Source organism: Mustela erminea, chromosome 15 (genome assembly GCF_009829155.1).
Source record: "Mustela erminea isolate mMusErm1 chromosome 15, mMusErm1.Pri, whole genome shotgun sequence".
Taxonomy (NCBI): Eukaryota; Metazoa; Chordata; class Mammalia; order Carnivora; family Mustelidae; genus Mustela; species Mustela erminea.
In genome coordinates, this window is record NC_045628.1 from 77,779,681 (window position 1) to 77,805,694 (window position 26,014).

General features: G+C 41.6%; 2 protein-coding genes across 6 annotated transcripts in view; both read left to right on the forward strand.

The window, feature by feature from the left end:
* The window catches only part of LOC116574516 (ubiquitin carboxyl-terminal hydrolase 12), a 102,728-nt gene extending 77,171 nt beyond the window's left edge, over window positions 1-25,557 (forward strand). For all 4 annotated transcript variants that reach the window (XM_032315295.1, XM_032315297.1, XM_032315298.1 and 1 more), the window contains 5 exons: window positions 4,115-4,191; window positions 4,309-4,392; window positions 18,153-18,350; window positions 20,932-21,010; window positions 22,377-25,557. In XM_032315295.1, coding sequence (XP_032171186.1) covers window positions 4,115-4,191; window positions 4,309-4,392; window positions 18,153-18,350; window positions 20,932-21,010; window positions 22,377-22,478 — 540 coding nt within the window. In that variant the 3' untranslated portion in view covers window positions 22,479-25,557. The remainder of the gene's footprint in view (window positions 1-4,114; window positions 4,192-4,308; window positions 4,393-18,152; window positions 18,351-20,931; window positions 21,011-22,376) is intronic.
* LOC116574510 (ral guanine nucleotide dissociation stimulator-like) overlaps window positions 1-26,014 on the forward strand; it is a 492,075-nt gene that overhangs the window by 211,428 nt on the left and 254,633 nt on the right. The window lies entirely within an intron of this gene.

The following is a 26,014-nucleotide window of genomic DNA, read 5'->3' on the forward strand; positions in this document are numbered from 1 at the left end:
TTTTATTTATTTATTGGACAGAGAGCACAAGTAGGGGAAGCAGCGGGCAGAGGGAGAGGGAGAAGCAGGCTTTCCGCTGAGCAAGGGGCCAGATGTGGGGCTCGATCCATTCTGGGATCGTGACCTGAGCCGAAGGCAGATGCTTAACCGCTTAACTGACTGAGCCACCCAGGCGCCCCATGACACATTAACTAAAATCTGTAGTTCATATTTTGAGTTCAGTCTTGGTATTGCCTGTTCTGGGGTTCCATCTGTTTTGACAAATGTATAATGACACGTGTCTGTCATTAAAGTATCATACAGAGTAGTTTCACCCTTTGTTTCACAAATTCATCCCTCCTTCCTCTCCAAATCCCTGGCAACCCCTGATCATTTTACTGCCTCCATAGTTTTGACTTTTCCAGAGTGTCATATATTTGGAATCATAGAGAAGTAGCTTTGTAGCTCATTTCTTTTTATCACTTAATTATATTTCATGATGTGGATATTCTGCAGTTTATCCATTCACTTATTCACTTATCCATTCACCTGCCTCCCAAGTTTTGATGACTGTTGCTTTGTCTGCTCTGGGCCTTGTGCTTCTCCATATAAACCGTAGAATCACACAATATTTAAAAACTAGCATTGTCCACAAGATAGTGTGCTGTGATTTCAAAGGGGATTGCCTTGACTCTGTAGATGAAGTTGTGAAAAACTGACGTCTTCACAGTCTTGAGTCTAACTGTCCATTTAAATGGACTGTAAATTTATCTACATCTTCTTTGATTTAGAAAGAAATCATCTTATAGTTTTCATGTTGATCTTGTACATATTTTATTTTGTTATTTGTATAGATGAGTGTGGGGTTTTTTTGTTTGTTTGTTTTTGGCTCTAATGTAAGCAATATTGTAGTTTCTTTCTCTCTCTCTCTCTCTCTCTCAAAGCAAATGGTGACTGTTTTGGTTCCACCATGAATTAAAAGATAGGGTCTTTAAGATTTTTTTTTTTTTTTTTAAATTTGTCAGAGAGAGAGAGAGTGAGTGTGAACACAGGCAGACAGAATGGCAGGCAGAGGCAGAGGGAGAAATAGACTCCCTGCCGAGCAAGGAGCCCGATGTGGGACTCGATCCCAGGACGCTGGGATCATGACCTGAGCTGAAGGCAGCTGCTTAACCAACTGAGCCACCCAGGCGTCCCAAGATAGGGTCTTTAAATAGAACCATGACCTATACCAATTAATGATTATGTTGATGACTGTTGATTATGCACTGATCTGTTTAATTATAATCAGGCATTTGGAAAATGATAGTTGTCAGTAGTATAACTTTAGTTAACGAAGGACACAGTAGTAATAAATAAAATTCTTTTGTGGAAATACATTTTTATTGGTGACCCTCTCTCACATCAAGTGAAAGAGGTATAATTGAGTGTTTGAATATATTAACATGCTGTGAAGATGTTTTTGGGTTAGAGTAAGGATTATTGCTCACTGCTGCAGCCATTAGTTAATTGTAGTAAGAGTTTGGGCAATGTTTGATGGCAGGAATTGGTCTCAATACTCATATTTATTCAATCTAACCAACTCCATTTGTTTTTTAACACAAGTTTTGTAGATCTTATAAAGAAGCATTTTATTGGAGCTGAGTTCTAAGTAAATATATTGTCCAATTATTAGAGCAGTGTTTTGCTTGGAATAATAGGTATAATCAGAGAACTTGACAGTTGCTTTTGATGCTTATGATGGAGTTTGGTCTGTGTTAGAAGATATGTATAATTCATCCTCTTCGATAAAATAGAAAATAATTAAATTTGTTTAGTATGTTGGGAAATGCAGTAATAGGTGAAGCTGGCAAAGTAGATTTGGGAGGGTTTGGGGATACTGTGATATAAGGTCTTTGAAGTTTATGTTACAGACTGAGGATGATGGGAGTGAGGATTAGATGGAGAAAGTGATATCACCCATTCTTGTTTTGCTCAAATATTTATTAATTTTACTTGTAATGGATGGATAGTGATCCTTCCACCCATTCCTCGTTAGCTAGGTCCTCCTGTGGTCTGCAATATGTATTTGCAGATAGTCTCCCAAGAATTAAGGGTATGAATTGAGAATATTTCCTCAAAATCTCAGTCGTCCTCTTGCAGACTCAGTAAATGATCATTAGTACCATGCCTTTATCAAATTCAGCTAGAGGAATGAAATTGAGAATTTCTCAGAATGAATATATAGCATTTGTTCATTTAGTTTCGTACAACTATTTGAGTACCAACTATGCCAGGTAGAAGATGGGTAGAGGTTGGCGGAAGATGAGTAAGACCTTAATTCTGATCTCAAGATGCTCACAGGTGAGCATGCAGGCTTCCAAGAGATAGGTAATTCCAGTACAGTATGTTGTAGTTCAAGTAAGCCTAAGTCTATGGGAGTCGGACAACAGTGGAGCTGACCTATCCAGGTGGGAGTGGGACGGAGTTGTGCAGGTTCAGAGTGGGCTTCCTGGAGACAGTGTTCATATGGCAGATGTTAGTAACATAGTGGTTAATATCGCAGTTGGTAGAAGATTGGGTTTCTGTAATGGCACCCTCTTCTTGTGTTCTTCTGTTCTTTGATGCTTTCTTCTGGTCCCATTCTTTTTCTGCTATTAATCCTTCAAATGTGGGCTTCCTCCAGGCTTTTGTTTTGGGCTGCTTGTCCCTCTGCCTTGGGAGGGTCATGTTCCATTTTGTTATCTCCTGTGCTAATGACTCCCCACCCACATCTCTAGCCTATAGGGCTTTACTGAGTCTTCCACATCCTGGGTGTGACCTGACCTTAGAATGGGGGAGTCCAGCAACAACCAGACGTGTTTACCAACACTTTAAAGAGTTAAACACTGTCCCACTTGGTAGTTTCCCAGTACCAACAGAACTGTAAATCCAAACGTAGTAACTCAGATATATCCAGGTGAGCCAGAACAATCGTTATGTCAAAGTTTGTATGCTATAATAAAGATCAAAATCTAAAATGAAGACCCCTGAGGCCGTGCCTGAGAACCACAAACCTCATTTTGAGAAACACCAGACTCTCTAATCTTTATTTCTCTTTAGCCTACACATAAGGCCCTGCTCAGTCTGGCTTTCGCCTGTCTGTCCCATACTATCCCTTGACATCCTACCCTTCTTCCTCTCAAAATGGGCTGATTCTTTTTCCTTAGCACCTCACGTTCCCTTTCCTCTCTCTGTGACGAGTCTTTCTTTTTCTCTTTTTCACTGAATCTTTTGAGATCCAGATCATTTCCCTTGTGGTGTCCCTAGAATGTGCATACATGTACCCATAGCTACTCCTGTTTGCGTAAGTACATAGTTGTACAGCCACGTAATCTGTCACAAGTTAATGATGCTGATCTTATAAAATTGATGCACCGTTGAAGCAGGAAGGCATTTACTGCACTGGGCTTATAGCCCTTGTGTGTGAGAGGTACAGTCAAGAGATCTCCTGTTGTGTGCTAACCTTAAGCATAGAGTCTTTGAAGGGAAGAGCTAGGAAAATCGATGTCTGAAGTTCTGTCCTAATCCAATTCAAATGAATAAGTAATAACTTGAATTTTTTTTAATCAGATGAGTTACCCATAATTCAAACAGAACTTTATGTTGGATTTTATTTTTGAAGAAGAAGAAGGATTTAAGGAGTTCATCGATGAAGACTATAACTTGGTCGTCAGTGAAGATTGTAATTGGCATTTTAAGCAAAATTATTTCCTTGAATAATAAAACAGCACAGGTTTGATGCCCTTTGCCAAGTGTCCCCATTTAGTCTTAGCCCGTGTTTTTTTTTAAGAATTAGTATATATGGGCAGTTTGTTTCTTGTTTCACCGTAATACCAAGGTTTTGGAAAATGATGTGATTTCCCATCCTCATCTTTGCCGGAAAGGGAATCAGTCACAGGTGGACTTTGCTGTTTCGCCTGTACGTGTGTTGAGAGTCTTTTACTCAGTGTCCTTTTGGATAATCCAGATCCAGTAGATCTCTTCTGAACTCGTGGAAGATGAATTCTTCATGTCCTTACTACTCCTAATAGAATGAAGGCCTTTAGTTCTGTCACTTCAGAGCAATGATTTACTGACAGCTAAAGAAATCAGAGGTAATTCCCTATTTTTACAGATAAGCAGCAAAGATGAAGATTTTTTAGACCTTTCTGTTGACGTGGAACAAAACACATCGATCACTCACTGCTTAAGGTAAATGGAGAGTTACTTATTTTGGAAGTTTAATAATATCTTTGGTTTAAAGTACTTTTAAATGAATACACAGTTTTCTGGTATAGACTAAATAAATTTATCTTGAATTTTACACAGGGGATTCAGCAACACAGAAACTCTGTGCAGTGAGTACAAATATTACTGTGAAGAATGTCGCAGCAAACAGGAAGCACACAAACGGTAATGTAACGTTTTTAAAATTTGGTAGTAGTTCTCTGGCAGTGGGTCATGTAGATGGGCTTTCCTAGCTGAAAGTTATGCATGAAAATCTACAGAGTAAAAATGCCTAGTTTTATCATTAAGTAATTAAGACTCATTAAGTTATTCCTGGGTAAGCAACAGTCAGCTCTGCAACCTCCAGTGATTTTCTCCACTTAATGAAAGTTGTTTAAGAATCATCAACCAGTACAGTTAAAATACTTGACTTTGAAGCTTGCATGCTTTATGTAAACTTGGTCTTGGTGAGGAGAAAGAGTGGGGAAGATCCTTTTCCTCGCCTCTACTGTCGTTTCTGCGAGCCCCACCTAGGATCTTGTGCTCTCTCTCATTTGGTATTTGGTGTCGAGGAATGGAATCGCGTCATCACCATTCTTATTATTTTACTTTTTATTTTGGAACAATCTCAAGCTCAACGAAAAGTTGTATGAACAGTACCAAGAGTGCTTATTTACCCAAAACCACTCAAACGTAAGGTATGAACATGAACACGTGATTTGCTGTTTCCTGCCAACAGGGAAGTTTCCCTATTGCCATAGTCACCCCTTGGGGCAAGTCACGCTGGCATGTTAACTGTTCTAGTGGAAGGTATTTCATTAGCACGGATGTCCCAGTACTGTCCTTTCTGGAACAAAACGATCCAGGTCAGAGAACACGTTATCTTTAGTACTCATGTCTCTTTTGTCTTTTTACATTTGAAACAGTCTTTTCTTGGCTTTAAAAATCTCGACGCGTTTGAAAATTATAGATTTATTTTATAGATTGTCCCTCTTTGGGTTCATCTCAAAGATTGCCCCTCTTTGTGTTCTTATGATGAGGTTCAGGTTATGTATTCTGGTGGGCATCTCACAGAGGTGATGCTCTATTCTCATTGTATCCTCTTATCCATGATTCCAATTTGTCTCACGCGTCGGGTCCCTCAGACCACTCCTGAGACACACTGGAAGGACTCGCGAGACTCTGCATGTATGGTCAGGCCCAAAGCCAAGACTTGTTACAGGGAAAGATGGCAAAGCATCTCCGCAGAGCAGAAAGCCAGGGGAGCTTCTTAAGAGTTCAGTGCCATGGAGTCCCGCAAGACACCTAACCTCCTTCAGTACTGAGTAGAACATGGGGGAGGTGTCGTCTCCCCCAGAGGCTCATTACAGACCTAGTGTCCAAGGTTGTAAACTGAGGGTCAGACATGTAGGTACCCCTCTGTCTTCCAGAATTCTAGACCCTCTGAAGGAAAGGAGGTGTTGAGTGTAAACCATATTGTTTGTCCAGACAATTTAGGCCTGTTGAGACACTCCCATCATTTAGGGAATGGTGGGAACACTCCTCAAATCCAAATTCTCATATGTTAACCAAGGACCGTCCTTGCCAGCAGGCCTTTCCAGAAATAGTCTGAGGCCTGCGAGGTTAACACTTTCCTGCCTATCCAGTTACTGGTACTGTTCTGTTTGAGCACTTGACCGTGGTGATGTCTCCCAGAGGTCTTCACTATTAAGCAATGGTTTTGTGCATTTATATAATTCATAAGTATTTTGTGTGGAGGTATTTTGAGGTTGTAAATATGCCCATTCCTCATCAGACTTCTAATTTTTTTCATTTTCTAAATCTCAGCATGGACTCAAGGATTTTTTTTTTTTTTTTTTTTTTAAATTCAGTGGGTTATATTCCATTACCATTCGGCCAGTGGGGGCCCCTTCAAGCTATCACCCGTGTCTTTTTGGCATGTCCCATATTCTTGAGTGACCCTTCACTTTGTAGCGTAACAAGATGTTCCGTGCTCGTCTTGTACTCTCCTTGCCCCGACTCTGGTATCAGCCATTTATCCCAGGAGGCCTGCTTTCTTACAGGAGGACGATGATGTTCAGGAAGCAGGACTTTGGTATATAGGTATGCTCACTGATACCAGGATGTCTGTGTTCCTGAGCCCCCTAGTGAAAAGAGCTGGACGGTGTGTGTGTATGTTTGTATGTACTCCACACATGCTTTCGTCTACCTGTCTATATTACCATGGATCTGTCTATACTGAGAAACCATGAAGTCACAATTATATCCACAGTTGCAGCCGACACCATAGGGTTCATTCTAGTTTTGTCCTTTTTAATATTCATAATTTTCTTCTGACAGTACAAATTGGTTCCCAGTATCCTTCTGTATTTACTTACTTGGTTAGTGACCCTGTCCATAACTGATCTTACCCCTCAACCGCCATGTGTGCACACAACTCCTTATTGCACAGACATGCTTTCTGCTCTGCTCAGTCTTCTCCTCTCCCCTGCCTGCCCAGATGTCTACCCTGGAGGGCCCTACCTACCTAAATGGTTACACTGAAACGTTCATGAAAGGAAGAAGAACTTAGATTTTTAAATGACTGTATTTTGATCTGTATTTTGGACACATGTATCTGTTAGGAAGGGAGAGGTTTTAGGTGATGGGCCCAAGTAATCAAAACAGAGTACTCATTGTCCCCTTCTATTAGTGAAGACGATTAGAGTACCTCCCCTAAGTTTGGTTGTGTCATGGGGGTTGATAAATTAGATTAACCCTGAAAATGTTGTAGAAGGTGCCTAAGACTATTGGTGAAGGAAAATAGAGTTGAGGACTAAGTGTAGCTCAGAGGAGTGCTGTGATAAACTTCTTTGGCTCCATGGAAGTAAGTGCATCTGTGAGCATGAGCTGATCTTCATCCAGAATCACAAATAGCCAGACATGAGTAATTAGAAATTGTCCAGCAACTCCAGCTGCTTGTTTTGAAGACATCCATGTGAATTTAATATAGTATTTAATGGTAGATCTTTTATTAATATGCGTGGGGAATATATATACTCTGTCAAGAAATTAGAAAACACAGATTAAGTATAAATCAGTTAAGAATCGTTATTTATAAAAGTACTGTTAACATTTTTGTGTGTATCCTAGATTTTTAAAGAGTGTATGTGTGTACATGTAATTCTTGAAATGGAATTGAATTTTTTGTACAGTTTTTATAATTTTTTCCCTTAATAAATTGCAGACTTGTCAGTGAAAGTATACTTTTAAATCATTCTTCAGAGGTGCTGCATAGTACTTTTTATATGGGCATGCCATAATCTACTGAGTTTCTCAATCTAATAGTTTAGATTGTTCCCTTTTTTCACTGCTATAAGGCTTTGATAAACATATTTTGTATGTATACCTCTACCCATACACACATTTTCACACAGGTTTTAGGCTGTTTGTGTAGGATAAATTGTGTGTGGGTTTATGGAAAGATAGCAGTACAGAAATCATTTTCTACTAGGATCTAGTGTCAGCTCTTCTGATAACTTGCATTGTGATATTGGGCAAGTAATTTAACCTTTTGGGTCTCACTTGATTAGTTGCTCTCTAAGATCCCTACCAGCTGTAGAAGTCTATAGTTTCTAGTCTCAGAATAAAAGAATAAGATAGTGGATATACAGATCATCATTCTAATTAAACAAAAATCATTTTGACATTAAAATGTTTCAGTCTGGCGGGACGCCTGGGTTGCTCAGTTGGTTAAGCAGCTGCCTTCGGCTCAGGTCATGATCCCAGCATCCTGGGATCAAGTCCCACATCGGGCTCCTTGCTCAGCGGGGAGCCTGCTTCTCCCTCTGCCTCTGCCTGCCATTCTGTCTGCCTGTTCTCGCTCTCTCTCCCTCTCTCTCTCTCTCTCTGATAAATAAATAAAATCTTAAAAAAAAAATGTTTCAGTCTGGGGGTGCTGGGTGGCTAAGTTGGCTAGGCATCTGACTCTTTATTTCAGCTCAGGTCTTGATATCAGGGTTATGAGACCGAGCCCCCACGTGGAGTCTGCTTGGGATTCCTCTCTCCCTCTCCTCCTATCCCCCTTCCTGCTTGCACACATTCTCACTTTCAAGTAAATAAATAAATAAATAAACAAAAGGTTTCAGTCTGTTTGAAGGACGAAAACCACATGATCACCTCAGTGGACAAAGAAAAGGTATTTGATAGAATTCAACACCTGTCTATGATAAAAAAAACACTCAACAGACTAGGGATAGAAAGAACATACCTCAACATAATGAAGGCCCTCTGTGACAAGCCCACAGCTACCATACTCAGCGGTGAAAAACTGAAGAGCTTGTCCTCTTGGATCCAGAACAAGACAAGGATGTCTACTCTTGCCACTTTAATTCAACATAGTGTTGGAAGTCCTAGAGCAGTTAGGTAAGAAAAAGAAAAGAAAAGAAAGACAGCCAGATGGGAAAAGAAATTAAATTATTTCTGTTCACAGATAATATGATGTGGTACGCAGAAAACCCTAAAGATTAAACAACAACAAAAAGCCTTGTTAGAACTAGTAAGTATTCAGCAGAGGTGCAGATACAAAATAAGCACGTGAAAGTCCATTGCATTTCTGTACCCTGACTTGAACAGTTAGTGTATAATCTGAACAATCTGAAAAGATTGTTGAACTATCTGAACAATCTGAAAAGAAAATTAGCAAAATAATCCCATTTACAGTAGTTTCAAAAAAGAATAAAATATTTAGAAATTGACTTAACAAAGGAGGCCAAAGACTTATGCACTAAAAAAATAGAAGATATTGCTGAAAGAAATTAAAGAAGGTAACAAATCAATGAAAAGATACTCTGTGTTTGTGAATTGCAAGCCTTAACGTTAAAATGGTCATAGTACCCAAAGCAGTCTGCAGATTCAGTTTAATGCCTACCAAAGTCTCAATTGAGTTTTCTGATGACATAGGGAAAAAAACATCCAAAATTTCATATGGGAAATCTTAAAGGACTCTTAAAGCCAAACAATCTCAAAAGAAAAAGCTGGAGACCTTATACTTTTTAACTTCAAAACATATTATAGAGCTACAGTAATCGAAGCAGTGTGGTAGTAGCAATAAAGACCGACATGTAGGCCAATGGTATAGAATAGAGAGCCCAGCAGTAAATCCTCATTTATATAGTCAGATGATCTCCAAGAGTGCCAGTGCTACAGATAGATAACGTATAGCTTCAACACATATTTTGGGAACACTGGATATCCACATGCAAAAGAATGAAGTTGGATCCTTATACCATATACAGAACTGAATTCAAAATGGATTAAAGACCTAAACGTAAGGCCACAACTATAAAACTCCTTAAAAAAGAAACACATGGGAAAATCTTCATGACATTGAATTTGGTAATTGTTTCTTAAGAAGGACACCGAAAGCATAAGCAACAAAGGCAAAAATAGGCTGGACCATAACAAACTCAAAAACTTCTGCATAACAAAAGAAACAATAAATGGAGTGAAAAGGCATGAATGGGAGAAAATACTTGAAAACCAGTATGTGATAAGAGGTTAATATCCAGAATACATGAAGATCTCCTATAGCTCAACAACATAAACCAGGGACCCAATTTAAAAATGAACAAGGAGGGACACCTGGGTGGCTCAGTGGGTTAAAGCCTCTGCCTTCGGCCCCGGTCATGATCCCAGAGGCCTGGGATGGAGCCCCACATCGGGCTCTCTGCTCAGCGGGGAGCCTGCTTCCCCACCCCTTTCTGCCTGCCTCTCTGCCTACTTGTGATTTCTGTCAAATAAATAAATCTTAAAAAAAAAAATGGACAAGGAACTTGAATGTTTTCCAAAGAAGATAAAAAATGGCCAACAAGCATATGAGAAGACACTTAACGTCACAGATCATCAGGGAACTGCAAATCAGAACCACAGTGAGGTATCCCCTCACACTTGTTAGAAAAGTCACATCACAAAAAGAAAATAAGTTTGGTAACGGGGAGAAATTGAAACCTTGTATACCGTTGGTAGGAAGGTTAAGTGGTGCAGCTGCTTTGGAAAACAGTATGGAGGCTCCTCAGAATACTAAAAACAGAATTACCACATGACCCAGCATTCTTGCTTCTAGATACACACCCAAAAGAATTTGAAAACAGTGTATCAAAGAGATTATATGTACTCCTTTGTTTATTGCTGCAGTGTTCACATTAACAAAGAGGTGGAAACAACTTAAATGTCCATCAACAGATGAATGGATAAAGAACATGTGGGATGGACATCTAGTGGATATTATTCTGCCCTAAAGCAGAAGGACATTTGGTTATACCACCAGGTGGATGGATCTTGAGTGTATTATGCTAAGTGAAATAAGCTAATCACAAAAGCCAAAAAGACACATTGTAATCACAAAAAGACAATTTCTGGATGACTCCAGTTATATGAAGACTCTAAGTAGTCACATTCTTAGCAACAAGTAAAATGCTGGTTGCCAGGGTCTTGGGGGAGGGGCAAAGGAGAGTTGTTCAGTGGGTGTAGAGTTTCAGTGTGCAAGATGAGAAAGTTCTAGAGATCTGTTGCACAACAATGGTGCTAATTGGAAACACTGCTATACTATACATTTAGAAAGGGTTAAGGTGCAGTTTATGTTAAGTGTTTCTTAACCACAGAAGAAAACAGCTTGTGGTTTGGCCTTCATTCAGACTATATATGTTCCTATATGCAGACAATGTGTTCCTCAAAACCAAAGGTTTCAGTATTGGAATCCTCAAGAATGAATTTGGGAGATGTTACCATAAAAGAAGTATTCCATGATCAAATGAGTTCGCTCTATAATAAAATTTCCTCTTCATTATTTATTCATGCTTCATATTACAGACTCTGAGAAGACTCACAGAATAGGAGAAATTTATCTTTTTATCTAGCTTTATGCAGAATTTATCTGCGCAGGGACTCCTTTTACATAGCCCACCTGTTGGACTGTATAGGGCTGTATACCCGGGCTTGGCAGATGCAGCCAGAAGCTGATACCCAGTGGGAGGCTAAAGCCCCTGAGGAAAAGCAAAGTGCTTTCCCGCAGGGAACTGGAATGTGAGGATTAGGATTCCGATGGCTTTGCTTTCTGAGGTGTTTTCCTGTCCTCTGGGCGTGGGGGTGGTGGGGGATGTTTTTGAAGCTGCTCTGCTGTCACTCTTCTCTGCCTCAGAGCAGGGTTCAGTGAGTGGCTGCACCGGGGGCTGAGCCGGCCTGACTGGTTCTCTGCCACGCGTCCTTCCTCTCTTCACTCTTCACTTCCAGGCCTGGGGCCCACAGTGTGAGGCATCGGGGAAGACCCGTGCGGTGCCCAGGTCAGCAGCATCGAGGTGTCATGGCCTCTGTCTCCCGTCTACTCTGGTCTAGTCATTGAGGTCCTTCCTGTTTCTGAGGGCAAGTTCTTCCGTTTTGCTCCATTTTCACAACCAGCTCCGTATCCGATTCTTCCATGTGCAGGTCCTAGTCACGGCTAGTGTCATGTTGGCAGCCTTGTCGTGGCCACACGCCCAGTCATTCCTGGCATGTACCAGGATACCATAGACTGGGTTGCGTGACAAGCGCCAGGGGCGTCCTTAGAGTTCTGGGCGCTAGCAGTCCCAAATCAAGGCGCCAGCATGCCCTGTGCCCGTGAGGGCTCTCTTCCTGCTTCCTCGAAGATGCCTTCTCACACCGCGTCCTCACGAGCTGGAAGGATGCTGGCAGACTGTCTCGGGTCTCTGTTACAAGGATACCAGTTCCATTCCTTAGGGCTCCAACCTCATGACCTAAGCATCTCCCGAGGCCCCGCCTCCTAGTACCATCACATTAGGTTAGGTTTTGAACATGGACCTTCTTGGGACTTTCGGGGACTGACTTTCCTCTCAATGCTGACAACTTAGTCATATGGTGTCTTCGTCACCTGTGGTCTAGCCTCTGTTCCCCCCTCACTCCTTAGCCTGCCTGCCCCAGGTAGGCCTTCTGGATGGGATAGTATATGAGAATAATGGGATTTCATGTGTGTACAACTACTGAACTCTTCTGTGTGGTCATAACTTCTCTGCTGGGGCGCCTGGGTGGCTCAGGTCATGATCCCAGGGTCCTGTGATCCCCCCACCCCCTGCTCAGCGGGGAGCCTGCTTTTCCTTCTCCCTTTGCTGCTCCCCTCCCTCGTTCTCTCTCTCTCTCTTTCTCTGCCAAATAAATACAAATCTTCAAAAAAAAAAAAAAATAAGAAGGACTTCTCTGCCAACAGAATTTTATTAAGTTCTTAGGTGCTTGTGCTAGGATATTAAATTTCGCTCTGGCAGAGTTTGCCTATTAGTGCCCTTGGCCCACATTCACCGTACAGCCCTCTTTGCTGGGCTCACAGGGCTTATACAGATGGGAAGATATACTTTAAAAGAGTGGCTTCTGGCTTTTCTTGACCAGGGGGGAAGGGTGAAAAATCAAAACAGCAGACAGCTTTGGAACCTGGCACCTGCGTTCCTGGGGCCGTCTGTTGCCTCCGTGGAGTAGCTGGTATTCCGGTCCGGGAATGGTGGCAGACAGTGCCCGTTCTCCAGCGCCCCCACTCCTGTAGGATGCTCTCACTCTGGCTCCTCTCCGGGGGACTCCCCTTGGTCTGCTGCTGAAGGAAGCTCCCGAGAGTTTCTTTCCCCCAGTGGCTTTTGACCAGTGGATGGAGATGAGAGTACGGAAACCCAGTTACCTTGTTGTCTGTGCAGAGTAGAGAATTCAGAGCTCAGAGCTGGAGCTGCCCTCTGTGCCACCTATCCAGAGACTGAATCCTTAGCTGGCTTCTTCCCTTTCCTTCTTGGCTCCCTCCGGTCAGGGTCTGCTTCTGGCTAATTCGACCCTGAATAAGAAGGATATGACTGCTGCCTCTTCTTACCGTGGTTTGATTTGTGACCTGGTGTGTAACGTCGGCCGTGCATTTTTGCCAAGAAAATAAGTCTGCCCTTCCCTGGTTTTCTAGAAAAATATTTGGATTAGGTTGGAAGAAGACATGCTTGTTTTTAAAAAATCACATTGCTGATAAGCATACGTTTTCTGCCAACATGTAAAATTTCTGTAAAATTTAAGTGGGGTCAAGGTTTCTTTTCTTCAGGAGGAGAAGGATGCTATCTATTACCTTAAGATGCCCCTTACATATTTATTATTATTGCTTTGCTAATTTAGGAATATAAAGAAGTCTTTCCATTTTTACAGTTATTGGTCTTTAGAAAGAACCTGAGGAAAAAACATCATTGCATTTAGAACTCTTGTATCATCCCCGACTGAGGTTTATATGTTGCTGGGTTCAGTTCGATAATGTTCTCTTGATTTTCATATCTTTGAAATATCATGAGGGGTATCATTAGTCTGTAATTTTCTTAAACCTCTGTCAGGTTTTGGTGTCAGGTTCATGCTGGTCTCAAAAATGAGTTGGTGATATGAACATTGGAGTACAGATGGCCCTTTTTTTTTACGACATCTGTATCTTTGGGGTAAATACCAAGTAGTGCACTTGCAGGGTCATAGGGAAGCTCTATTTTTAATTTCTTTCTTTTGTGTGTGTGTGTGATGGAACTGTTCTTTAGTTTATTAATTTTTTAATTTTTAATTTTTTTACAAGCATATAATATATTTTTATCCCCAGGGGTACAGGTCTGTGAATTGCCAGGTTTACACATTTCACAGCACTCACCATAGCACATACCCTCCCCAATGTCCATAACTCCACCACACAGTCGCCAAACTGTAGAAAGGACCAAGATGCCCTTCAACAGATGAATGGATAAAAAAGATGTGGTTCATGTACACTATGGAGTATTACACCTCCATCAAAAAAGATGAATACCCAACTTCTTTATCAACAGGGACAGGACTGGAAGAGATGATGCTGAGTGAAATAAGTCAAGCAGAGAGAGTCAAGTGTCATATGGTTTCACTTACTTGTGAGCATAAGGAATAACATGGAGGAGTTGGGATATGGGGAGAAGTGATTGGGGTAAATCGGAGTGTGGGGAGACAAACCATGAGAGACTGTGGATTTTGAGAAACAAACTGAGGGTTTTGGAGGCGAGGGGGATGGGGGGTTGGGTGAGCCTGGTGGTGGGTATTATGGAGGGCACATACTGCATGGAGCACTGGGTGTGGTTCATAAGCAATGAATGCTGGAACACTGAAAAGAAATAAAATAAAAATGAGTTGGTGATGGTTCCCTTTTGCATAAAGGGGCTTGTGTAAGGTGGGTGTAGGCACAGGCATATCTCACTTTACTGTGTTTCACAGATATTGCATTTTTTTTTTTTTAACAAGTTGAAGTTTTATGGCATCCCTGAGACAAGCAAGTCTAGTAATGCCCTTTTTCTGACGGTATTTGCTGACTTCACGTCTCTATGTCATATTTTGGTCATCCCCACGGTATTTCTGACTTTTTCATTATTATTACATTTGTTACAGTGATCTGTGATCAGTGATCTTTGATGTTACTCTTGTAATTGTTGGGGTTACCATAGACCATGCCATATAAGATGATGAGCTCACCTGATACATGTGTGTGTCCTGACTGCTCTGTCCACTGGCCATTCCCCCACCTCTTCTCCTTTCCTCTGGCCCCTCTGTTCCCTGAGACACAAGGAAATTCAAATGAGGCCAGTTAGTAGCCCTACAGTAGCCTCTAAGTGCTCAAGTGAAAGGAAAAGTCACATGTCTCTCACTTTGAATCAAAAGCTAGAAATGGTTAAGATTAGGGAGGAAGGCATGTTGAAAGCCAGCATAGACTAAAAGCTAGGTTTTTTGTGCCAAACATCAGCCAAGTCGGGAGTGCAAAGGAAACAATCTTGAAGAACATTAAAAGTGCTACTCCTGTGAGCATATGAATGATAAGAAAGTGAAAAAAGTTCTGTTGCTGATACGGAGAAAGTTCAAGTGGTCTGGAGAGAAGAGCAAACCAGCCCCAGCATTTCATTAAGCCAAAGCCTGACCCCGAGCAAGGTCCTAGGTCTCTGTGATTCTGGGAGGGCTGAGAGAGGTGAGGAAGCTGCAGAGAAAAGTCTGAAGCTGCAGACTTCTGAGGTTGAAGGAAAGAACCAGCTCCGTAACAGAAAGTACAAGGTGAAGCAGCAAGGGCTGGGGGAGAAGCTGCAGCGAGTTCTCCAGAAGGTCCAGCTACAACAGCGATGAAAGCGGCTACACACTACAGCAGGTTTCCAGTGTAGACAAGACAGCCTTCTACTGGAAGAAGATGCCATCAAGGACTTTCAGAGCTAGAGAGGAGAAGTCAGTGCCTGGCTTCACAGCTTCAGAGGACAGGCTGACTCTCACGTTAGGAGCTAATGCAGCTGGTGACTTCAGCTGAAGCCGGGGCTCACTGACCATTCTGAAAATTCTAGGGCCCTTCAGAATTACTCTAAACCTACTCTGTCCGTGCTCTAGAAATGGAACAATGAAGCCTGGGTGACAGCACGTCTGTTTCCAACATTACTGAATATTTGAAGCCCACTGTTTAAGACCTGCTGCTCAGAAAAAAAATTCTTTCAAATAATGCTGCTCACTCACTGATCCTGCGCCTGGTCTCCCCAGAGCTCTGATGGAGACGTGCAATGAGATGAGTGTTTTCATGGCTGTTGACACGGCATCCGTTCCATAGCCTACGGATCAAGGAGTCATCTTGACTTTCCAGTCTTATTCTTTAAGAAATATATTTCATAAGGCTCTAGCTGTCTAGAAAGTGATTCCTCTGATGGATCCGGGCAAAGTCAATTGAATGCTTCCTGGAATGGGATACTTAATTAAGAACAATCAGAAGAGGTCAAAAATATCCACATTTGTTTGGCGTTTGGAAGAAGTTAGTTCCCACCGTCCCTGAGGACTTGGAGGGGTTCAGGCCGTCCACGGAGACAGTCACCACAGAGGTGGTGGAAACAGCAAGAGAACTGGAGTTAGAAGTGGGGCGAGAAGATGGGCCCGCACGGCTGCCGTCTCATGATCAGACTTGGACGGATGAGGAGCTGCTTCTCGTGGATGAGCCAGGAAAGTGGATTCTTGAGCTGGAATCTGCTCCTGGCAGAGACGCCGTGAAGACTGTTGCAGTGACCACAAAGGATTTAGAATCTAACATCAACTTACCTGAGAAAGTAGCAGCAGCTTTAAGTGGACTGACTCTAATTCTGAAAGAAATTCTGTGGGTGAAACACTTGAACAGCCTCCTATGCTACAAAGAAATCCTCTGTGAAAGGAAGAGCCAGTCGATGTGGCAGACTTTCTTGTCTTCCTTTAAGAAATTGCCACAGCCCCAACCAGCCTGCAGTGGCACCGCCCCCATCAGTCAGCCACCATCAGCAGGGAGCCAGGACTCTCATCCCCAACAGAGAGATCATGACTTGTTAAAGTTTTAGATGATGGTTTGCCTTTTTTAGCAATGAAGTATTTCTTAATTAACGTATCTGCATTGTTTTTCTAGACATAATGCTGTTGCACATTTAATAGTAATGGTATGGTGTAAATCTAACTTTAGTATGCACTGGGAAATCAAAAATTTCATTTCACTGGCTGTATTGCGATATTTACTTACCTGTGGTGGTCTGAAACTGAACTCACAGTATCTGTGTGATATGCCTGTCTCCTGGATTATTCCAGTTTTTCACAATATAAGATAACTCTAGAAATTTTTTTTTTTTTTGAGAAGTCTTGTATTTGAGATGATTTATTTCCATTTTAGAAGTGGGATTACTGAGGCAAAGACCATAGAGACTCTTACACCGCTGGATTTCTTTCCAGGAATGATTATCTGTTTATGTTTATTCTTACTAATCTTTTTCAAAGGTCAGGGTAGAATAGTAAATGTTTCTGGAATAATAAGCTGCCCACCACATTTAAGATTTGTAGGATGCAGATTTACTGTAATGCTACAAAATGATTCTTGTTTTCATTTCATTAGAGACACTGGCTTAGTAAATTTCATTTTTTAATTATGAAAAGCGTTTTGCTTCATTGAACACATACAAAATTCGGTTCCGCTACATTTGTCAACTATCTGTCGTGTGCCAGGCGTGTTGTTCAGTAGAGAAATAAAATGGGGGGAAAAAAAAAGGTTTCTACCTGTCAAGATTTCAGATCCTAGAAGAGAAAAACCCACAGTCATCTAAATATTTTATGGTGTAATAAACCGTATATGCCCACTGTGACTCCGCGAAGTGCCGATGGGGGATTGAAGGGAGGAGGTACTGATGCCAGGGTTACAATGTGAGTTGAGCCTTCAGAAGAATAAACTTCCGTTAGATGAAGTAGAAGTGCAGAGGTCGTGCCAGGGAGAAATGGCACTGAGGGGCATACTAAAGATTGTCCAGAATGTGGAAGATGGCCAGTTGTTTTATAGTTAAAAACTTTTCTCCTAAATTTGCAGGTCATTTAACTCCCATCCTAGAATACATGTAGTCCTCATTCTGCATCTGGAGCTATTTACCTCTGGCAAACACCTTTCACAGAATGGTCTTTAGTAATGCTTTTCTCACTGTGCCTGTCCTCCACCTGTTAGTGAGTTCTGCTGACCGATGGAACAAGCAGCTCTCCGTCTCCACGCACACCCAGAGGAGTCAGCAGCTGTGAGGAACCGCTTTTCCTCCACCCATCGTGTCGGCTTCCTGTGCAGTCCGCCCGATCCTGGGGGCCTGTATTTCAGAATACAGATTTCTGAACAAAGGACTGAGGCCAGTCCATCTGTCTTGAAGCTGTATGGAGTACAAAGTCCTATTACATTGTTTGGTGCTGGTGGTTGGGGTGGGATCTTCGCAAGACATTCGGGAAGTTGCTTCGCCGATGTAAAAATAACGGGTAGGAATACGCAAAAGTGGTCAGTGCTGGGCTACTCACACTTTCCGTGACTTGTTTGTTAATGGAATCAGAAAGTTTGAGAGTTCTTTTAAAGATGTGGTCTGAATGCCTTTCCTGAAATTTTGTTTCCGTGTTTATTTGAATAGGATGAAAGTTAAAAAACTGCCCATGATTCTGGCCCTGCACCTGAAGAGGTTTAAATACATGGATCAGCTTCATCGATACACAAAACTGTCTTACCGGGTAGTGTTTCCTTTAGAACTTCGTCTGTTTAACACCTCTGGTGATGCGACCAATCCTGACAGAATGTACGACCTTGTCGCCGTGGTGGTTCACTGTGGAAGGTAAGCGCAGCCATGGGCCGCGCGGGCCAGGATCTCTGTCCGTGGGGCAGGCGTGCAGGATGTTCTGTGCCTGCCATTTGTGGCTGGCGTGGCTTCGTACAGTACCCCCTGAATGTCCACGTTCTCCTACGCAAAATGCAGTCCTATTAACAACCTGCCACGGTGTTACTGTTAAAGGGGGAATGCAAATCACTTAGCTGCTGCTACTGTGTTTTTAACAATAACGACACCCTTAAAGTACCTTTTCACATCCTAACTTAACTGTGCCCTATCCTCTTCAGATTCAGGGACAGTTCTTAGGTTTCCCTCTGCTTGGAGGATGCTGGGGTTCCTGGAATTGCTCTGCTCACAAGACCGTGAGCTCTGAGATTCCTGGGCACAGCTGGGCTCCCTCCCCGACTCCTTATTCGTCTTCTCTCACTGCAATTCCCCCTGCCGCCTTCCCCTCCTGGCCTCCTCAGACCTCTCTGAAAGCCGTGCGGGGTGCCCTTCTCATCCAGCCCTGCTCCATTTGGGGCCACGCCTCTGTGCTCACCCAGCTGCTGGATGTGTCCTGCCCGCAGTGACTCACTGCTCGGTGCGGTGTGTGTTTATCAGTTTGGAGGGCCGTCTCTGGTTGCAGAACAGGCACTTCTTAAAACAGGAAGTGATCCTCCCATTAACAAAAGATTGAAAACATTTTCAAATCTTATTTTCTACCGACAAGATTTACTCATAGTTACGTTTCATACGAGAGTGTAAAGGGTTTATGTTGCCGCATCCTTGCCGCGGCTGATGCCTATTGCCAGCAGGCCTGTGCCTGCCCAGCTCCCGTGGTCCTGCTCCTGCGTGTCTGGCATCTCGCGGATTTCCGACAGGTGCTTCCGGACTTCGTGCGTGTGATCCTTTCATTCCGTCTCAGGGCCCAGCTCCACTGTAACCAGCTTCCTCAGCCCTCCTCCCAGCTGCCCCCTCTCCTGGGTGAGGCCTGTAGGTTGCACTACCCCTGCAACTCCGCTTTTATATCGTATGGGGCCCCGTATGGTGTTCTTGGAGAGTTCTCTCCTGTACTCACGGTGTCCTCAGGCCAGGAGGCTGTGGGGTGCCTTTCTGAGCCCCACAGCAACCAGCAGTTATTAGTACACGTGATGTATCCATACCATAGTGCACTGAGCATGTCTTGTGTTCAGGATGCACGTCCCTAAGCCACGGCTCTTGTAGGGTGAAGTTTACCAGCCTTTCTTCTCTTACTAGTTTCTGTAGTGAACATTTGTCTTTTGTCCTTCAGACTGCCTCTCTGCCAGAGGAAAAGGCTGCTACCCTTTTCAGTCTCACACCCAAGGGTCCTAAGCCCACCTGCCTCCTTTCCTCTCTGGCTCTGTTCCTCTGCCTTCCTGAGATTTTTTTCTTTATGTTCACCACCTTAAAAATTAAAAAAAAAAAAAATTCTTATCATCTCACTATGAAACAGAAGACTCTAGATGAATCCTATAGGAATGGGGAAGTTTTGTTCTTGTTTTTTGGTGGTTTTTTTTTTTTAAGGTTTTTCCAGTATTAAAAGCCTTTAAAAAAAATAAAAAGGTTCTGAGGTATTTTCTTCTGTGGAGAAAGAGCAGTACTGTTGTTTTGTCATTTTGTCACCTGAGGTACTCATCTCACCTAATAATCAGATGAGCCTAGGCAGGAACACATGGGGGGGTTCTTAGTCGATTATCTGGTGTTGCTAATCACCATAAACAGCACTTTGTGTTGAAAATTATCTCAAATTCTATAATACAATAATTCTAATAGAATTATAACTTAAAGAATTATATAGAAGCTTTTATAATGAGTCATACTTAATCTGCGAGAGGTTAAAATCCTTGCCATGTCCTTTATAAAGCAAAAGATTTTTTTGAAAAACAAAACAAAAATCAAAAACAAAAGAATCCACCTGCATTTTAATGCATTTCTAGATTTTTTTTAATTCCAGATTTGTTTAAAATGAGCTGCAGAGGCAATTCCAAGAATTATAATGACTAAGATCCAGGTACTTAAAAATAGCACTAATTGTACTAGCAAAATGTCATTTGTTTTTAAAGAAGTTTCTGAAGGTCAAGCTTGATTTTAGAACTATAGTTGTGATATGTGTTTTTTTAGGCATCACATGGTATTTTTCCTCAAGAGAAAAATGATCGCCAAGGGAATAAAACAGAAAAAATTCTACGTATGTTCTGTAGTTTAACTCAGGGGGCTCTGACCCTTGATCCTCTCTCTCTCCCAAATGCTAAAAAATATATTTAAATTTTTCAGAGAAGCAAATTTGAAAATTATTTTAAACATTATAATTAAAAAATTATTACAAAGACCACAAAAAATTTAGTAGCATAGATTTATGTAAATAGAATGCTGGTTATAGCTCTCAAAGTAGAGTACTGATTATTTGATTATAAAATTGAAGGCCAGTTCACATCAGTGTAGCTTGATATTTTGGGGAGGAATAGATAAGGAGTATTTTCATCGGTTTCAGTTATTCTCCTTTATAGAACATGACGTCAAGGGCATAGAAAAGTGGTATTAATAAACATTGTATATAATTAACTTCTCTTTCTCTTTGTTTTAGTGGTCCCAATCGAGGACATTATATTGCAATAGTTAAGAGTCATGATTTTTGGTTATTGTTTGATGACGACATTGTAGAAGTAAGTAGTTCCTGAATTTCTTATTTTTATTTAAAGTTGTGTGTGTATTTTACTCTTCAGTTTTTTTCTCCCAGCCTCTCATTCATATGACAGGTGATGAATATTGGATAATTGTTGAAGTTTTCAGATTGTAGTCTGATTCCTACTTCTTACTCCCCAACAGCCAACCCCAATGTTTGAATGGTCAGGTGACCTTCAAAATGCATAGAGTAAAACAAAGAAAAGCTTTCCACAAGAGAACTAGTTTTAAAAAGTCTTTCATTGTCTAAAAAAAAAGATTGAGCTATAATACACGTACAGAAAGTATATGGATCTAAAACAGCACTTGAATTTTTTTTTTTTTTTTTAGATTTTATTTATTTATTTGACAGAGCTCACAAGTAGGCAGAGAGGCAGGCAGAGAGAGAGATTGGAGGAAGCAGGCTCCCCACCGAGCAGAGCCTGATGTAGGGCTCAATCCCAGGACCCCAGGATCATGACCTGAGCCGAAGGCAGAGGCTTTAACCCACTGAGCCAGCCAGGTGCCCCAGCACTTGAATTTTTTAATGTGTGGGTTTGCATACACACGTATGTATGTGCACATGCAGACTCTGTAACCACTCTCCAGATCAAGGGAGAGTACTTTGGTAACACCCTCGGATAAGCCCCCCTTATCCTTTTCCCGGTCAGTCTTCACAGTTTTCCCTCCCACTCCCCACCGTCCTCTGAACCCACTATTGATGACTGCTCATTATGATTAGCTGTGCCTCTGTTTGACTATAAACGGACTCCTCCAGTGTGACTTCTTTTGTATCTAGCAGTTCACTCTTGCTGCCTATGGTAGTGGTTCTTTTTTATTGCTCTCTAATTTCTCATTGTAAGAATATAACAAGTTAGAAATTTGCCTTTTTATCCCTTCCTGACTATTCTCAATAAAACTGCCTCAATCACCCCTATCTAATGCTGGATATACGCACTCATTTTTCTTGGGTAATTGTTAGGTAGGACCATAAGAAATTGCCGTTTTCGTAGGTCACAAATGGTTGGGAATTGGTGGTTTCAAGTGGGTCAGGTAATTCTGTTCCCTAGGAATAGACTTGCTGGATCGAAGGCTAGTTGTGTGTTCAGCCTTACAAGATAATACTAAATATTTCCTCAAGGTCTCCGTTCCATTCTGCCTTCCTGCCAGCTACGTGTGGGAGCCCTGTTTACTGCACTTTCTCACCAATACTGGGCATGATCAGTCTTTTTAACTTAAGCCATTCTTGTGCAGAGCTGTTTTATAAACATAAGCAGGAAAATGAGAGGCACGATTCTAAGAAATGTGCAAGACTTTACTGGACTGTAGAGCTCATTTCTGTACTAATATTTCCATTTTGCCTCACAGAAAATAGATGCACAAGCTATTGAAGAATTCTACGGGTTGACATCAGATATCTCAAAGAACTCAGAGTCTGGTTACATCCTTTTCTATCAGTCTCGGGACTGAGCGGGATCGTGATGAAGAGATAGTTTCTGCCTCATTTCTTCTCTGGTTATTTTGGAAAGGATCAAGCACTGATTTTTCAAGACAAGAGAAATGCAGGAAGCTCAGGGGGCAGTAGCACACTTTGCACACAATAAAGCAAAGACTATGGATTAACACGCTCTTCCTATCATGGTAGTTGATTTATTTGCTCAGGTATCATGCTGTCTGTGCAGTTCCACACAACAAGGAAGTGAAATCAGAGATAGCAGCTCCTCTTGTAAAACAGCCTTCCAGTAATTGATATGCATTTCTCTTTATTAATTGCACCAGTAATGATTTGAACTCCTTGGGGGTGCAGTAGAAAGACTAGGAATCTGTGCTAGGTTGTATTGATCATTTAAGGAGATCACACCGAACACACTGCGTAAATTTGCCTGTGTTGAAGCCACACAGAAGGAATATTTGGTGTCTTTTCAAGTGTAAACCAGAACTGCATTTGGGCCCAACACTTGCTGTTGCCTTCCTGATGTCAGAACTCAGCTCACTAGAATCCAGTGTCAGGAAGGCAAATATGTTTTGCTTCTCTGAAGAAGCTTATAATAATATACAGTATATGTATATGTAGGGAACAATTGGTCAAAAGTGGCTTTTTGTTTCCCCAAGGGGAAAGACTGGCTTTGTAATTATCATTTTTTTTCTTATTTATTTTACTTAAAACTGGTAGAGTCTTAAGTATTTTGTGAAGTGCCCATGATTCTGTCAGTAAATTTGAGCATATTTTTATTAGTTTTTGTCAGTTTTACTAGTCCTTTTGTTTGTTTCTATTTTGAAGGTGAATTGTAAACTCTATTTTAAAGTCCTAGGATACCTTAAGAAAAATTTGCAATGAGAGGAGATAAATACTCTTTTTCAGGAGGAACTGATATCTCTGGCTAATATTTGTCCTTTGTTAGAGTTTATAAATCAGTTGTTCAGCTTTAATCTCAGCAGCATAAAAAACTGTCAGAATCTCCCTGTCACAGTTGGAAGGATGAAGGAACGTGTGACCCCGTGGGGGCGCAACAGTCCTGAGCACTCTCAAGTTCTCGGACGTTTCAAGATGAGGCCGCGCTTGGAAAATGGGTGTCGTAGCAGTTATGTTCTCTTCAAACGTCATTCTTTACCCAGGAAAGAAGTAATCTGTCAAAACCCCAGCAGCCCCCGAGGCTCGCTGCACACACCTGACGAAGATGAAGTGTTTGTGGCGCAGGCCGGGAACACGCGGAGCGAGTCCTTTTCTCTTCCTCCCAGCCCCTCCCGCCATCTTCACAAACCTTACTGGAAGAGTGTTCAGAGATTACACTTTGCCTTTGTTAAGACTTTCTTCTGTTGGGAGTTTGAAGAAGTAATATATGTCATGTCAAGTGCACGTGAACCGTGGCGGTCGGCCCTTTTCCACGCATCATTAAGTTGTCGGACGGTGGCCAAACCTAACATGCAGGAGATGATTGAATACAGAGTCCAAATCACAGCGATCAGGCCTTGGATGTTCTTTAAGTCCCTTTAGGAAGTAATTTTTTTTTAATTGCTGTAATTTTCTAAACTTCTTTGACTAATACTGTTGAATATGAAAAAAAAACTTTTGTCTGCTGCTATTTATTAACATTTATTATCTGTATCTTTTAGCTCAGGAAATGACTTCACCTACTCGTTCCATGAACTGATCTTTAACAGGGTTACTTGGCTAATCGGGCTGTTTCAACAGATGTGCTGGGAGAAAATGATGTATTTTGACAACTTGCTTTTTAAGATTATAGTTGCTAAAACCTGACGCTGGCTGGAGTGGGTTTGTACAAATTATGTAGCCTGCCCAATGACTACATGGCACAGAGAATCATGACTGAGAATGTGGGGAAGGTCACAGACGTGGAAGTGGATACATTTTTTTATTTTGAGGGCTTAAACCAAATTGTCTTGGAACTCGAGGCTGTGTTTCTGCAGCGTTGAGCGCAGAGAGACGTAAAGTGAGGCTGAGGCAGTCTTCACTTGAGTCAGGCCACAGCATGGATAAGAGAGACAGATGAAGTCATTTGCATAGAGGTACAGCATTGGAATACTACGCTGTGTTTGTTTCTACATTTTGCATTTTTAAAAAATACAGTAAAAGCAAGGTTAAATCTCCTATTAAAGCAAGTTCTAGCATTTTTATTGAGTTCTTTGGTAGTCACACACTGTTCACATCTACACCATGTTTAATAGTATGATTTGTCTGGGGAGGGACTGTGGGGTGATGGTTCTGTTTCCTTTTTACTCTTAGTACAGCTGCATCTACATAAAATGTTTTGAAGCTTATCAGAAACTCAGTAAACTTTGAAAACAAAGGGTTAGAGTTGGGGGGGAAAATGCAGGTATTTAGTAAGAAAAATGACCCATCTAGAAAGCATTGTGAGGTTGTGTGTTGGTTGACTGTGATTGAAATGAGGGGCGGGGGTAGTAAAGGGTGGCTGACTGCTCTCTAACCATGTACATGTTTGTTGGGATGGCTGTCCCATATTTTTTGTATATTGGAATAAAAATTTCTATAAATTATCGTAACTGAAAGTAAATATTCTAAATTAAGTCTCACTGCTAAGCCCTATGGCTTCTGTCTTGGAAACTTTACCTTTAGAAGATTGCTTAAGACAGGAACCGTGAGACTTCAGGAAAAGGGAAAAAAAGGACATGTGTAATATATGGGTCTTGTTGCCTCTAACCATCAGTATCGGGTTTTTTTCTTTTTGGTGATGGCAGTAGAAAGACCTCACTTTCATAACATACTACTCTTGATACTTTCTTTAAGGACACTTTTCATTAAAGATTCTCCCATGAGGTATTTAACTGGGAGCCGGGAGGCTAAGGCGCTCAGGTCCTGGCTCTTCAGTGAATTTAACTGTGTGACCTTGGGCAAGTCACTTAACCTCTCTGTGCTTCAGTCTCCCTATCTTGTAAAATGGGAGTAATACCTACCTCACAGGGTTGTTGTGGGGATTAATTAGATATAATGTCTGTAAAGCATCTAAGGTTCTTGAAGAAGGCGCTATATAAATACAAAATAATATCTATTAAAGTTGGTTTATTTGTGCTTGTGGGCTTTTGAGTGTGTTTTTTTCTCTCTGCCTAAAATATCTTTGCGAATTAGAAGAAGAGTTGACCCATGAACAACACGGAAGTTTGGGCTGTGTGGGTCTGCTTTTAAGTGGATTTTTTTCGATAAACGTAGTACTATGAACATGGTTTCTCTTAGGATTTTTCTTAACATTTTCTCTTCTCTAGCTCTGTTGTCAGAACAAAGTATATAAAACATATACAAACTGTGTGTTAATGGCCTGAGGATGTTATCGGTAACAGGACAACAGTAGACTCATAATAGTTTTTGGAGAGTCAAAAGTTAGACAGGGTTTCTTCGACTGCCTAGACACGGTGCCCCTTACCCCTGGGTGGTTCCAGTTCAACTGGATACACTAGGAGAATGGCCTTACTGCTTTTGCTGCGAACTTACTCCCTCTGTTACCCAAAGAGATTGTCCCAGAAGAGCCTTC